General features: G+C 40.1%; 1 protein-coding gene across 6 annotated transcripts in view; it reads right to left on the reverse strand.

The window, feature by feature from the left end:
- The window catches only part of GPBP1L1 (GC-rich promoter binding protein 1 like 1), a 57,184-nt gene that overhangs the window by 7,557 nt on the left and 33,789 nt on the right, over positions 1-15,838 (reverse strand). For all 6 annotated transcript variants that reach the window (XM_059921676.1, XM_059921685.1, XM_059921660.1 and 3 more), the window contains exons 6-7: positions 6,594-6,666; positions 5,156-5,349 (exon numbers count right to left, since the gene is read on the reverse strand). In XM_059921676.1, the coding sequence (XP_059777659.1) occupies positions 5,156-5,349; positions 6,594-6,666 (267 nt within the window). The remainder of the gene's footprint in view (positions 1-5,155; positions 5,350-6,593; positions 6,667-15,838) is intronic.

The following is a 15,838-nucleotide window of genomic DNA, read 5'->3' on the forward strand; positions in this document are numbered from 1 at the left end:
TGAACTTCATTAGAAAAACTAGTTATTTGTAATTGTTTAATCAAATTGTTAAAATCATGGAGCTAATATGACCCCTAAACTCTCACCTGAGCTTTTTATAAAGACCTCCAACATTTGGCTTTAGCCTTACTTCTCCCCACCACTTCCCAACTACCAGCCATCCACTTGTCTTTTCCCAGACATGGCATGTTTTGCCTCCTTTTTTTTTTTTTAAATTAATTTTATTTTATTTATTTTTGGCTGTACTGGGTCTTCATTGCTGCGCGTGGGCTTTCTCTAGCTGCGGTGAGCGGGGGCTACTCTTCGGTGCAGTGCGCGGGCTTCTCACTGCAGTGGCTTCTCCTGTTGCGGAGCACGGGCTCTAGGCATGCGAGTTTCAGTAGTTGTGGCACGCGGGCTCAGTAGTCGTGGCTCGCAGGCTCTAGAGTGCAGGCTCAGTTCTGGCGCACAGGCTTTGTTGCTCCGTGGCATGTGGGATCTTCCCAGACCAGGGCTCGAACCCGTGTCCCCTGCATTGGCAGGCGGATTCTTAACCACTGCGCACCAAGGAAGCCACCCCCCCGCTTTTTTGGTAACAAATAGTTCCTCTGCCTGGAATGCCCCACCTACTTGCTCCCTAACAAACTCCTACTGGTTTTTTTTTCTTTTTTTTTCTTTTGGCTGCTCTGGGTCTTCGTTGCGGCGCGCAGGCTTCTCTCTAGTTGCTGCGCGTGGGCTTAGTTGCCCCGTGGCATGTGGGATCTTAGTTCCCTGACCATGGATCAAACCCGCATCCCCTGCATTGGAAGGCGGATTCCCAACCACTGGACCACCAGGGAAGTCCCTCTCCTACTGTTTTAAAACTACCATTTGTTGACTAGTTAGGATACGTCAGTACTATATTCCAAGTACTTAGAGTGGCATGAAGTCTGACTCTAAAACTAGAATTCTCATCCTCCTCTCTCCTTTTTATCCTTCAAGATGGGGAGCATTCTGGGGCAGTGGAAAGAGCCCTAGTTGAAGTTAGACAAACCTAGTTTTAGAGTCCCAAACTCCATAATTTTATTAGCAATGTAACCTCATATATGACATAATTTTCTACATCCTAGGATTAAGGTAAATGTTATACGTAAAAGGCCTAGTGAATGTCCTGGAACATAGTAAGATGTCAACGAACGGTAGTTCTCTTTCCTTTGCCGCTTCAAAACCCAGTTCAGGACTTCCCTGGTGGCGCAGTGGTTGAGAATCTGCCTGCCAATGCAAGGGACACGGGTTTGAGCCCTGGTCTGGGAAGATCCCACATGCCACGGAGCAACTAGGCCCGTGAGCCACAACTACTGAGCCTGCACATCTGGAGCTTGTGCTCCGCAACAAGAGAGGCCGCGACAGTGAGAGGCCTGCACACCGCGATGAAGAGTGGCCCGCGCTCGCCGCAACTAGAGAAAGCCCTCACACAGAAATGAAGACCCAACACAGCCAAAAATAAATAAATAAATACATACATACATACATACATACATAAAATTAAAACAAACAAACAAAAAAACCCAGTTCAAATATGACCTCATCTGTAAAGGCTCTGAGGACCCTCTCCAGGCAGGGCAGTACAATTATTTTTTATATGTGTCTCTTTACTGGACAGCAACTCTTTGAGATTATTTTTCTGACTCTAGTGGCATACAGCTTTTAAAGACACAAATACTCGATGTTTAATAACTGTTGAATGCGTAGAGAAAATGAATGAATGGATAAATCTACATCTGCCTACTAGTTATCTCATCTCTGCTTTCCTCTAACATCTCACATTCAAGGGTCCCAGAACCACTCTCATCAACTTTTCCTGAAAACTCTGCTTTCTCTCTTCTCTAACTTCAGTGAAATGGTGCCACAGTTATCCCAGTTTCCTGGGGATGAATGCTCAGTGTCCTGTTTTCCTCCTCTGATTTGCTTCCCACTGTGTGCCATCACCACCTCCCTTCTCTGCTCACTTGCATCATCCCTGTTCAGGCTTCACTACCTTTTGCAAGGATAGTTAACAGCAGACTTTACATTAGTTTTCCTATCTTCATTCTATCCTCAACTCAGTTCTACACAACAGGGCTAAACTGATCTTAAGCTCTGTGTTATGACTTTTATCCTTGTCACTTCTTCTCCCCCAAAAGACTTCTAAGATCCTTGAGGATATGACTTTGTCTCACTCATTATTATACTCTTCTTCTATTGCCTAACAGAATGCTTGCAGACATTTCACATGAAGTTAACACTTACGAAAACTTTATAAACTCTAAAGGAATGGAACAAACAAAAGGTATGCTGCCATGCTGATAATAATAGCCACCATTTATTACCACTTACAAGTACCTCATTTACTCCTCAAAAAACCCTTAAAAGACAGGCACTACTACCTCCATTTTATATGATGAAATTGAGACTCAGAATGTTAGAAACTTGTCCAGGGTTGTATCACAAAGAAGGAGCAAAGTGTCACATCTGTCTACTTCAAAGCCCTGCTGTTAATTTCCATGCTACAGTTTCTTTCTTTATAGGAGTTGCTCTCTTGACTGAATTCATATTCTTTTCCTTCTACATCAGAGGAACAAGTATCCTAAACCCCTTTCAAAAATAAGTCCACTTGTCAATCAGTTTATTCCCATTCATTTCTTCTTGGGCCATGATCCTTTAATGACCTTTCAAGTATATTTCAAGTTGTCCCCAGCGACTTCTTCCTACAGATTTTCTTCACCCTTTCACTTAACTTTACCACCACCTATATTCTGTTTCCTTTTACTGTCAAGTCTCAAAGGTGCCACTACCTCCACTTCCACTCACATAATTCCAGAATCCTCTGAAATCTTGTTTTTCAGCCTTACACTACTCTCCTAAAACCTCAACTCAAAGGTCACCAAAAACTTTCCAACTGCTAAGGTCCAAATCCCCTCTTTTCAGTTATTTCCCTCAACCTATTGGCAGCAACTGACAAGTGCTGACAACCCCGGCTGCCATCTTAAATTCACCCACCCAGATGTGTGATAGCACACGATTTTTTCTATGTCGGAATTACAATTTCTTAATCCTGTTGACTATGTTGTTATTTTCCTAATATTTATGAAATATTAAGTATTTCCCCAAGTCTTATTGTCCCATTCTTTACTCTTCTTCTATCCTCTTTCCCTCAGAGATCTTATCTACCCTGAAAGCTTCATTAACACTAGGATAATGACCCTCAGTCCTGATATTTTTCCAGTGCTACCAGGTAATCAGAATGGTTCATTCCCTATCCCTCATATATGCCCAGTGTTTTCTATTTTCAGAACATTTTATTTAACCACCTCTTCTAATCTGTAATACTCTCCAGACTTTCCCTGACTATCCAAATCTGGACCATCCTCCAAAGATCTGTTCAAATTAGTTTTTCAGTAAAATTTCCCTTGATGGTCATAGTCTAAGCTGAACCTTGCTCCTCTGAACTGTGTAAATAAATAAATAGTGTTTCATTAATTTAGTTATTCCAAATCTGTTTAAGATTTGTTTTTAGGATTTGTTGTTATTTTATTTCATACACAATCACATGACCTTATATTGTTATATCTTGTCATCCCTATTAGACTTTTAGCCCATGGAGGGTGAGGACCAATGTTGTACTTTGTGTTGCTCTTAAGCACCAAACAAGTGCTTGCACACACAGAGAAGTGAATTAATGCTCACTGTTTTTTTCTCGCAATAACACAGTAAATCTAATTGTTTCCTTACAGTGGCTGGAATTCATTCAAGCAATTATTGTGTGCTTTTGTGAGGGTGCTAGGGATACAAATATGAAAAAGACCTGAGGCCTTTAAGGAGATTACAACCAAATGAAGAAATAGATGCAATAAATATTGTGATTAGAGACAGAGTGCTATTCAACCAGATACAAGGCTTAATTAGATCTTTAGATGTATGTGATAGAAAAGGATTCACAGAGAGGATGACATAAACATGAAGGAAAATCTCCCAGGTAAGAAAAGAAAGGGCAGTAAAAGACAGATTAGGCTTAGGCTATATAGAATTATACACACCAGTGCTCAGGAGTCTGGACACCGTATTATAACATCAGGGGTTGCTAAGTCATGACCCTTGGGCCAAAACTGGCCTGAGGCCTATTTTTGTATAGCCCATGAGCTAATAATGTTTTTTACATTTTTAAAGGGTTGAAAAAAAAAAAAGAAAAAGAATATATTACAAAAAGACCATATGTCATATGTGACCAACAAAGCCTAAAATACCTATCATCTGACCCTTTACAGATAAAGTTTACCAACCCCTGCTATACAGATGGTTTGGAATCACTAAAGGGACTTAACGGGAGGGGATGTGATATATTCAAACTGTTTTAGGATAATCATTCTGGCAGTTCTGTGGAAGATAAATAGAGAAATGAGGAAATAGAAGGGTACACTAGGACTTCCCTGGTGGCGCAGTGGTTAAGAATCCGCCTGCCAGTGCAGGGGACACAGGTTCAAGCCCTGGTCCAGGGAAGATCCCACATGCCACGGAGCAGCTAAGCCCGTGTGCCACCACTACTGAGCCCGCGTGCCACAACTACTGAAGCCCGCACGCCTAGAGCCCGTGCTCCGCAATGAGAAGCCACCACAATGAGAAGCCCGTGCACCGCAACAAAGAGTAGCCCCTGCTTGCCGCAACTAGAGAAAGCCCGCGCACAGCAACGAAGACCCAACACAGCCAAAAAATAAATAAATTAAAAAAAAAAAAAAAAAAAAAAAAAAAAAGAAGGGTACACTACAACAGTAAATGTGAGATGACAAGGGCATATCATAGAGGAAAAAACTGACGAGGATTTTATAACTGCTTGGGAGAGGGGAATGAGTAAGGAGGAGGAAGAAAGCAGCAGCCATGATACTCAGCTACGTGACCAGATGAATGTTGGTGTTATTAACGAAAACAGCAAATCAAGGGAAGCAGGTTTATGAGATGAAGCTAATGAGTATGAGAGGCCTACTAAAAATGTAGTTGGCAGCAGAAGAGAGTTTGGAGACAGTAAAATACTATACGTATAACTTAATGGCACCAAATGAATATCTGGTGAGTGACTCAACAGGAAAAAATAAATTTACTAAATTTTTTTATTTATTCTCCCACCTCTGCTGTATAAGGTTCTTACACCGATTCCAAATCATACCTTGGATGGGGGTGGTACAGGCTTAGGAACCAGGTTCTTATAGACACTTGGAACCATGGTTGACAATTTGTTTCCGTTTGCATGGTGAGATCCTGGTGAGGTGAATGCAGCAGAGAAGGCAGCAGCAGGATCTTCTTTGGAAACTTTTTTGATGACTAGCATTTTGGAGGGCTGCTTGGCACTAGGTGGGTTTTCTGTGAAATACAATAGTGGAGAGACAAAAGAATGTCAAACCTATTGGTTAACATGAAGCATAGTTCAAACAAAGGCCTCACTTTGAACAAAGAGTTGACAGTTGAGACTAAGTGACAAACATTTCCTGGTGTGCACTTAACAGATACTCTCAAAAGTGACAGTACCCAGGAACCGTAGGAAAAAAGGCAGCATAAGAAAACACTTGATTCTAAATTCATAATCAACCAAAAAGCCCAAAGATGTTAGAAGTCTTTCAGGGGTATAACATGTCTCATGCACGGTGTGATCACTCAGGCATAGACCAAACAAGAATATATCCAAGGGTAGCTACTCCTGTCAGCATTAGAACACAGAGAGATGAGGAAATTGGAGAAAGGAGTCTGCTATGGGACCTTCTGATGAGGCAAACTGGGGCAAAGCTATACATTAACAAAGGGGAAATGGTACAGCAATTGCCCTTAATCCTGTAACTCAAGATCCAAACCCAGTATTTAGATACACTAAAGCCTTCCTAATAAAATGCCTGGCTACTGAACATATCTAATGTAGGAACTAGGAGAGTACAATTTGTAAATGCCAAAGATCCCAATGCCACAGGATCAGGTTTTGTTTGAAATACACTGATTTGTCTACTAACTTTTTATAAGGCTAGTTATTAGAAACATATACATATAAATGTGTATATTTATAGGTTTCCCCCGCCCTATACAACAAACATCACTGATAACTGCCAAAAACAAAAACAACACCCCACTCAGCTAACGGAACCTGGTTGAACAAAATGTTCTCTGGGACGTGGTATTATTTAGCCTTTCAAAGAACACTTTAGAAGAGTATTTAGTAATATGAAAGAATGGTTAGAATATAGTTATGTCTTCCAAATATTAAGGAGACAACTGTAATACATTAAAATTCAATTTAATTGTTATAAGCAAATTAGCAACATTAAAAATTACTTCTTATGAGCATATTATATTATTCTTCCTTTGCTTAAAATCTGCTTTCAAATTCAGGGCTCTACAAGCTCTCAATTGTCTGTATTCTGACTCTACTACCATTACATCTCAATGGTATTTTGGGGGGCAGAGTAAGAGTTAGGCAGAGTTAGTTACCATGTGCAAATTGATGAGATGAGAAACCAGAGATAAAGAAACAAATAAAAAAACAGATAAAGAATTTTTTCTCCTCTCCCTGCTAAGAAAAATCTAAAGTTGTGCCTTTAAAAATGGCAAAATCTACCTACCCCACACTCCAGAAGGGGTCCCAATAGGTCTGCATGGCTGATTCTGTTTGCCAGCTTCTGGATTCAAAGAAGGCTAGGAAAAAAGGGGTATTAATGGTTGATACAGAAAACTAATCATTTCAGCACTTTTTGCAAAGTAGCATTCACCATGGAACCTACCAATTATTGATAACTATATATCAGCAGCACTCTAACACTGTATTCAGAATTAACAAATAAACAGACGATGTTGAAATGCAAAATCAATCTCAGGTTCTCTTGGCTTTCATTTCCTTTAATATAAGAGGATTAAAAAAAATTTTTTTAAACAGAATAAGTGTGCGAGTTCTCATCTTCCTGTAGGATATGTATGCCAACTAAGGAGGCACAGAAAGCTGAATGAACAAGAAAGTGAATCACTTTTCTCAGATTTAAGGAGCATAATCTGGTCAGTGAAATTTGAGTATTCATAGCATTTCTAATGAGACTGCTTTAGGGCAGAGGCACACCATGTGCTAGGAATACAAAGGCAATTAAGACAATTAAGAAGAATCCTTATCCCCACAAGGGTCACAGTCTTACTACAAAGATAAACTTGTAGACAAGTAAGTATAATAAAAGGTTATGGGGGGACTTCCCTGGCAGTCCAGTGGTTAAGACCTCACCTTCCAATGCAGGGGGTGCGGGTTTGATCCCTGGTCAGGGAGCTAAGATCCCACATGCCTCATGGCCAAAAAGCCAAAACATAAAACAGAAGCAATATTGTAACAAATTCAATAAAGACTTTAAAAATGGTCCACATCAAAAAAAAAAAAAAAGATTAGAGGGACTATGATAAAAATTCACATTAGGGAAGAAGGAGTACTAAGGAAGGAATAGTCAATTCCACTAGAAAAAGAAGTGCTATCAGAAAAGGTTTCATTAGAGGAGACTAAGAAGAGTCCTTAATGATGAATTCCAAAGCTGGAAAATGGGTGATTCCAGGAACAGAATGCTGAATGAACACCAAGACAGGAAAAACATGAAAAAGAGATCTGCAAATAGTTCAGCATTAGTGCTAGGGAATGAGAGGACCTTTCTTTGGGGAAAGAGATATCTGGCAAAGTAGGTAGGAGCCAGATTGTGGAGTATTTTTAAGGGAGGTTGAATTTTATTCTTTAGGGATGGGAATCCATCTCTCATGCAGAGTTAACATGATCCAACCATTAGTTTACAAGTCTGGTAGCAGCTTGAAGGATGTATTTCAGGGCTATAAACAACTAGGAGACTATGAGGAGACCAGTTTCCTAGTACAGGAAAGTACAAAGGCGACAGGAGTAGAGGAAGAGATGATGGGAAGGATCGAGAAGTGTTAAGAGTAACAGACTTAATAACGAATTGTATGGGGGTGTGAGGATGACACTGGTGCCCAAACCCAAACTTTACAATCTGGTACAGAGTAGGAAAATGGCTTTTCAGCACAAATGACCATGGGACATTAAACAAGAAATAGAAAGATGCACAGACTCGACTGCAGCGCTCCAGAAGTGGGGCCCCAGCAGGTGTATATTTTCAACCTGTCAAGAGGAGACCCACTAGCATAGAGCAAGCACGGATACAATCTGAAATATTAATTCAGTATACAAATGGACAAATCTGTGACAGAATATGGACAGGTAAATACACTCTTCTGGATGGAATAGTAAAGGCAAAAGAATTCTAGATGAATAAAGTGTGACAGAGTATAAAATCCTTGGCTCACATTTTCTTTGCTTGAGTATTCTAATTGTTACACCATTGACTTGTGTTATACAGCTTTGTTGTCAAATTGTGTCTGATTTTCTTTCTTTTATAAGTGACTTGTTCTTTATGTCTGGATGTCCGAAGGATATTTTTCTTCTAAGTGTTGGCTGTTCTGGCTGTCCTTTCAATTTGTAGTTTCAAGTCTTACTGTATTTCATGAAATTATTCTTGAATTATACTTTTTAGCACTTAAGCTGTTCGTTTTTGTTATTTTATATTATTATTATTATTTGCAGGGGAGATCTTTTGGATTTTTTTTTGCCAAATTTCTGTATCTTTTTTTTCAATTCTTAATTTTAATCTATTTGCTTCTTCTTCATTTAAAAATCTGCCTTTGTCTAAATCTTGAAAAACACTAGTGTTTATTGTCTTGTGCTCTTTCTTGTTTAGTCTTCATTTTTCTGAAATCTTTTATTACTTCTTTCCCAAGTTCTAGCTCTGTGAAATTTTCTGGTTATGTCGTTCTTGTACCATTTGTTCAATTTTTAAAATAACAGGTTATGGTTCTTATCCGTTTTGTGCACGTCTCACAGGTGTACTTTGCATTGCCTGTAGAAATGTTACTCTGTTCCTTATTCTCTTGATCCTTTTATGTTGTTCATTTTTATGTAATCAATTTTTGTGACAGTGGATCAAGATAGCTTTCTAACATCACACTTTATAGCTCTCTTCTGTTGTCTTCATGGAGTGCTCAAAAAGATGGCACACTTTCTTTGATGTCCCGGCTCACCTCCTCCTCCCCATGCCTTGTACCTGAACCTTCTCTTCCCTTTGTCTCTATTGTCTCTGTCCCTGCGGCTCAGTCTGGATTCTATTTCCAACAGTTTTGTCCTCAGTGAGGGGCTTTGTTCTGGATGGGAATATTGGCTAGTTAGTATTAAATGTGACAGAACTCTGTGCTGAACTTTATTGCCTCTTGGTTCCAAAGTCATCCTTTCTGCTTGCTCTGTGTAAATGTATCTGGGCACTTTAAAAACTTTCCCTTTGGGGCTTCCCTGGTGGCGCAGTGGTTGAGAATCTGCCTGCTAATGCAGGGGACATGGGTTCGATCCCTGGTCTGGGAAGATCTCACATGCCACGGAGCAACTAGGCCCGTGAGCCACAGCTACTGAGCCTGTGCGTCTGGAACCTGTGCTCCGCAACAAGAGAGACCACGATAGTGAGAGGCCCGCGCACAGCGATGAAGAGTGGCCCCCGCTTGCCACAACTAGAGAAAGCCCTCGCACAGAAACGAAGACCCAACACAGCCAAAAATAAATAAATAAATAAATTTATTAAAAAAAAAACAAAAACTTTCCCTTTGTTAATTTGCTGGCATGTTAATTTTGTCAGTAGAGCGCAAGGAGAGACTTTTGCTTCTTGTTCCTGTGTGCTTACTCAGCAAGTTCCTGCAGCACTCTGCTCCTGCTATGCCAGGTTCTAAAGTGCAAGTGGGCGCTGACTTGAGTGGTTTTGTAAGCAGTGACATATCCCATGAACAGCTTTACGAGGTACTCTAGAGGGCAGATTTCCAGCATGTTCCCTGGAGAAGCACCTTAGCAACTGCTCTGCCATTCAGTGAGCCACAGCTAAGCCCTTTCCGATAAGGTCTGGATCTCAATCCTGGGGTGGTGATGGGGCAACAGGGGACTCTTCCTTGGGCACTGTCTTAGCCCGAGGGTTAGTGGCTGCTCCTTGTATCTGCCAATTCTTTATAGAGTTTTTTAGAACTCTATATTCTTTATAAGTTCTTTATATTCTTTAGAGTTCTCTTTACTATTTACTAGCTAATCACTCATTACCCCATCCTGTTACAGTTAATAATTCTTTATATTAACTTTCCTTGTTCGAATTATTGTGTGATTTCTCTCTACTGATTGGTCCAGTCAGACCCTTTATACCTTATCCCAGAACATCTCTGTATTTACTAGTTTTGGGAATATGGAAAACCACTCCTAATTTCTAGCTGCTCTTCTCAAATGTTCTCTAAGCTTTCTAGAACAATTACTGGCTCTTCTGGAAATCCTGGGGTTGTCAGATGCCCTGTTGCTTCCTTCAATTTCTCCTGCACAACTGCTAACACAGTGCCAGTCAGGTCTTAAAGCTTTTAGTGGTTTGTCTCTATGTTGTGATACCTCACTTTATTTTGTTGTAGATGACATCCACGGATTTTCTGAGTATAATTAAAAAAAAAAAATCTATCTATCTATCTATCTTCTATCTACCTACTTACCTACTCTTTCATTTGGCTGTGTTGGGTCTTAATTGTAGCACGCAGGATCTTTTGTTGTGGCTCACGGGCTCTTCGATGCAGTGCGTGGGCTTCTCTCTAGTTGTGGTGTGCAGGCTCCAGAGCACATGGGCTCTCTAGTTGTGGCGCTCGGGCTTAGTTGCCCTGCAGCATGTGGCATCTTAGTTCCCTGACCAGGGATCGAACTGGCATTCCCTGCATTGCAAGACTGATTCTTAACCAATGGACCACCAGGGAAGTCCCTGTCCATGGATTTTTTTGGTTCTTCAATCCCAGTTGCTTTGTGTTCTTTCTTAACTTATTCCTTAATTTCAGACTTACAAAAAAGTTGCAAATATAATACAAAGAATTCCTGTATATCGTGCATCTACAGTCTCATGTCAACATTTTACCACATTTGTTCCACAATTCTCTGTAAATATATATTTTTCCTGAACTATCTGCAGGCTGAAGGACTTGAAGGATATTCTCTTACATAATCATAGTACAATTATAAAAATTAGAAATTAACAATAAATACTATTACTAATACTAATACTATTATCTAATCTACAACTCTTATTCAAACTGTAACACTGATACTTTTACAGGAAAACAAAGTTTAAAATCACTGTTTTTCCCTCATCCAGTATCCAGTCTAGGTTTACATGTTGCCTTTAATTGTCCTATCTCTTTAGTCCTCTTTAATCTGGAACTTTTCCCACCATGTCCATAACTTTTAAAAAGAGTACTCAGCCTAGTTCTTTTGTAGAATCTTTTAAAATTCTTTTATAGAAACCTCAATTTGAGTTTGTGTGAATTTTCCTCATGGCTAGATTCAGGTTATGAATTTTTGGAGGGCACTCCTCAGTGAATCACATCAGGAGGCTTGTGTTATGTTTGTTCCATGACCGGTGACATAAATCTATTTTTTAATCAAATAACATTTACGCACAATGAAATGCACCAAGTATACCATTCCATGAGTTTTGAAAAATACTTATACCCCCCCCCAAATCTACAAAGATAAAACTACTTTCTCCAACCAGAAAGTTTCCTAATGCCCTTCCCCAGTCAATCTCCACTCCACAAAGGCAACCACTGTTTTTCTTTCTCACCATAGATTATTTGCCTATTCTAGAATGTCATATAAATGGAATCATACAGTATGTACCTTATTGTGTAAAGCTTCACTGAGATTCATCATGTTGTTTTCTCAGTCATTCTTTTTTATTACTGCATAAGTAGCCCATTACATGATTATACCACAATTTTTCTATTCCTGTTTTGATAGATATTTAAATTATGTCCTGGGAATTCCCTGGCGGTCCAGTGGTTAGGACTCTGTGCTTTCACTGCTGAGGGCCCGGGTTCAATCTCTGGTCAGGGAACTAAGATCCCACAAGCCATGCAGCACGGCGGCAAAAAAAAAAAAGAAAAAAAAAATCCCAGTTTTGGGTTACTATGAATAAAATTACAATAAATGTACACAGACTTTCATTTCTCTTTAGCAAATACCTAGAAGTGGAAGTACTGGGTCACAGGGTAAGGTTTATGCTTAGTTTTATAAGAAACTGTCAGACCTTCCTTTTCGCAAAATGGTTGTACTACTACACACTCCTGCTAACAATGTATGAGACTTCCAAGTGCTCAAAAATGTCACCAAATTTAGTATTTTCGGACTTTTAGATATTAGCTATCCTGGTGGGTGTGTAGCAGTATCTCATAGTGGTCTTAATTTGAATTTCCACATTTCCCTTATGACTAATGACACTGACCATTTTTTTTATCTGCCTACTGGCCATTCATATATCTTCCTTTGTGAAGCATCTGTTCAAATCTTGTTTATGTTTTTAAAAAAACTGAGTTGTAGGAGTTATTCACATTATGGGAACAGGTCCCTTTTCAAATCTATGTTCTGCAAATATTTTCTCTGAGTCTGTGAAATAAGCAGAAGTTTTAAATTTTGATGAAGCCTGATTTATCAATGTTTTCCCCTTTATGGTTATTGCTCCCTGGGTCCAAAGAAATCTTTTTTTCTTTTTAATCCCCTATATGAGAAAGATATTCTCCTAAGTTTTCTTAGTTTCAGGCCTTACATTTAGGTCTATAATTCACCTCAAATTCATTTTTTTGTATGCTAGGTGGTAGGGGTAGAGAAGAGATACACACACACACACACATCTATATCTATAGATATAGTTCCAGCACAGTTTGTTAAGAACACATTTCTGGGCTTCCCTGGTGGCGCAGTGGTTGAGAATCTGCCTGCCAGTGCAGGGGACATGGGTTCGAGCCCTGGCCTGGGAAGATCCCACATGCCACGGAGCAGCTAGGCCCGTGAGCCACAATTACTGAGCCTGCGCGTCTGGAGCTTGTGCTCCGCAACAAGAGGCCGCGATAGTGAGAGGCCCGTGCACCGCGATGAAGAGTGGCCCCCGCTTGCCGCAACTAGAGAAAGCCCTCGCACAGAAATGAAGACCCAACACAGCCACAAATAAAGAAAGAAAGAAAGAAAGAAAGAAGCTGTCAGTTGAAAAAAAAAAAAAAAAAAAAAAAAACACATTTCTTTCTCCATTAGCCTGCTTTGGTACCTTGGTTGAAAAATCAAATGATCATATAAATGTACGTTTATTTCTGGGCTCTCTATTCTGCCCTACTATCACTCTGTCCTCATAATAATGTCACATTATTTTGATTACTGTAGCTTTATACGAAGTCTTAAAGTTAGGGAGTATAAATCCTCCGACTGTTCTTTTTCAAGACTGCTTTGGATATTCTAGGTCTTTTCATTTCAATATAAATTTCAGAAAAAATGTCACTTTATGTAAGAAAGCATGCTTGTTGGGCTTGTGCAGAATCTATAAAATTGATGTCCTAATCATTGAGTCTTCCAATTCAAAGCCTTCCATTCAAAATGTATCTCTCCTTTAATTTAGATTTTTAATTTCTCTTGGCAATATTTTGCGGTTCAGTATTGATGTCTCTCACATCTTCTGTTAAATTTATTCCTAAGCAGTTTTTAAAAGATTTTTTAAAAAATTAATAATTTATTTATTTTTGGCTGTGTTGGGTCTTCGTTTCTGTGCGAGGATTTTCTCCAGTTGTGGTGAGCGGGGGCCACTCTTCATCACGGTGCGCAGGCCTCTGTTGCGGCTTCTCCTGTTGCGGAGCACAGGCTCCAGACGCGCAGCCTCAGTAGTTGTGGCTCACGGGCTTAGTTGCTCTGCAGCATGTGGGATCTTCCCAGACCAGGGTTCGAACCCGTGTCCCCTGCATTGGCAGGCAGATTCTCAACAACTGCGCCACCAGGGAAGCCCTATCCCTTAAAAGATTTTTAAAAATTTTATAAAAAGCATTTTATAAAATGCTTATTTCTAGTACAGTTGACCATCAAACAATGCAGGGGTTAGGGGCGCCAACCCTCACTCAGCACAGTGGAAAATCCAAGTATAACTTACAGTAAGCCCTCTGTATACATATAAGCTGTTGGGTTCTGCGTTTGTGGATTCAATCAACTGCAGATCATACTGTAGTATATACTACTAAAAAAAAAAAATCTGCATACAAGTGGACATGCTCAGTTCAAACCCCTGAACAACATGTTGTTCAAGGGTCAACTGTATATAAAAACACAAGTGACTTTTTTAAAAATATTGACTTTGTATCCTAAAACCTTGTTAATTTTTTACAGAGTCCTTAGGATTTTCTATGTAAGCCATCATGTCACCTGTGAATAGAAACTTTTATTTCTTCCTTTTAATTTGTACATATTTTCTTTCTTTTTCTTGCCTTATTGCACTTGCTAGGATCTCCAGTACAGTGCTAAACATAAGTAGTTAGAGTAAACATCCTAATACTGCTCCTGATATTTACCGGAGAACTTGGGAAGACTCAAAGCTATGGCTACACTGTGGCTACCTTTTCAGAATCCCTTCTCTCTACAAATTTCTTACTCCTCAGATTGCATACACATTAAAGCTTCAATCCTACAAGACTCTACCCTCACTCCTGGCTCCTCCTTCTCCAAGGAACAGTGTACCACTCATCACCAATTCATTCTCTAATTCTTGGGAGGGCATATCAAACTGCCAAATACACAGCTCTCACCCACGTTTAATAATAGCTACCATTTAAAAACCTATGTGTCATGGGACTTCCCTGGCAGTCCAGTGGTTAAGACTTCACCTTCCAATGCAGGGGGTGTTGGTTTGATCCCTGGTTGGGGAGCTAAGATCCCACATGCTCACGGCCAAAAAACCAAAACATGAAATGAAGCAATACTGTGACAAATTCAACAAAGACTTCAAAAAAAAACCCCCAAAAAACAAAAAACACACTTATATGTCAGACTTCCCTGGTGGTCCAGTGGTTAAGACTCCACACTTCGACTACAGGGGGCTCAGGTTCAATCCCTGTTTGGGGAACTAGGATCCTGCATGCCTCCCAGAGTGGCCATTTTAAAAAAATAAATAAAAATAAATAAAAAAATATTAAAAACCCTGGACTTCCCTGGTTGGTACAGTGGCTAAGACACCACGCTCCCAATGCAGGGGGCCCAGGTTCAATCCCTGGTCAGGGAACTAGATCCCACATGCCACAACTAAGAGTTCACATACCGCAACTAAAAAGAGCCTGCGTGCGGCAACTAAAGATCCCACGTGCCGCAACTAAGGCTCGGCAAAGTCAAATAAAAAACAAAAAACAACTCTGTCTGTCAAGGTCTGTGCTAAATGTTTCACATACATCATTCAACATATATGATCTTTTTTTAAAAAATTAATTTATTTATCTTTGGCTGTGTTGGGTCTTCATTGTTGCGCATGGGCTTTCTCTAGTTGTGGCGAGCGGGGGCTACTCTTCATTGCGGTCGCGGGCTTCTCATTTCGGTGGCTTCTCTTGTTGCGGAGCATGGGCTCTAGGCTCACGGGCTTCAGTAGTTGTGGCACACAGGCTCAACAGTTGTGGCACACGGGCCTAGTTGCTCCGCGGCATGTGGGATCTTCCCAGATCAGGGATCGAACCTGTGTCCCCCACACCGGCAGGTGGATTCCCAACCACTGTGCCACCAGGAAGTCCCAACATATGTGATCTTTATTCCTTACTACAGTGTTGCAAGGTAGACATTACCATCCAACAACTCAGGGGAAATTAGGGTTATTACTTGTCCAAGGTACAAATATAGGACTGTTAATTACATTAAACTAATACTATTTTAAAACAAAAAATAACTTTCTAATTATACAATGTAGAGTATGGGGAAAAAACAAGAAAC

The sequence above is a fragment of the Balaenoptera ricei genome, chromosome 1 (assembly GCF_028023285.1).
Source record: "Balaenoptera ricei isolate mBalRic1 chromosome 1, mBalRic1.hap2, whole genome shotgun sequence".
In the NCBI taxonomy this organism is placed as follows: domain Eukaryota; kingdom Metazoa; phylum Chordata; class Mammalia; order Artiodactyla; family Balaenopteridae; genus Balaenoptera; species Balaenoptera ricei.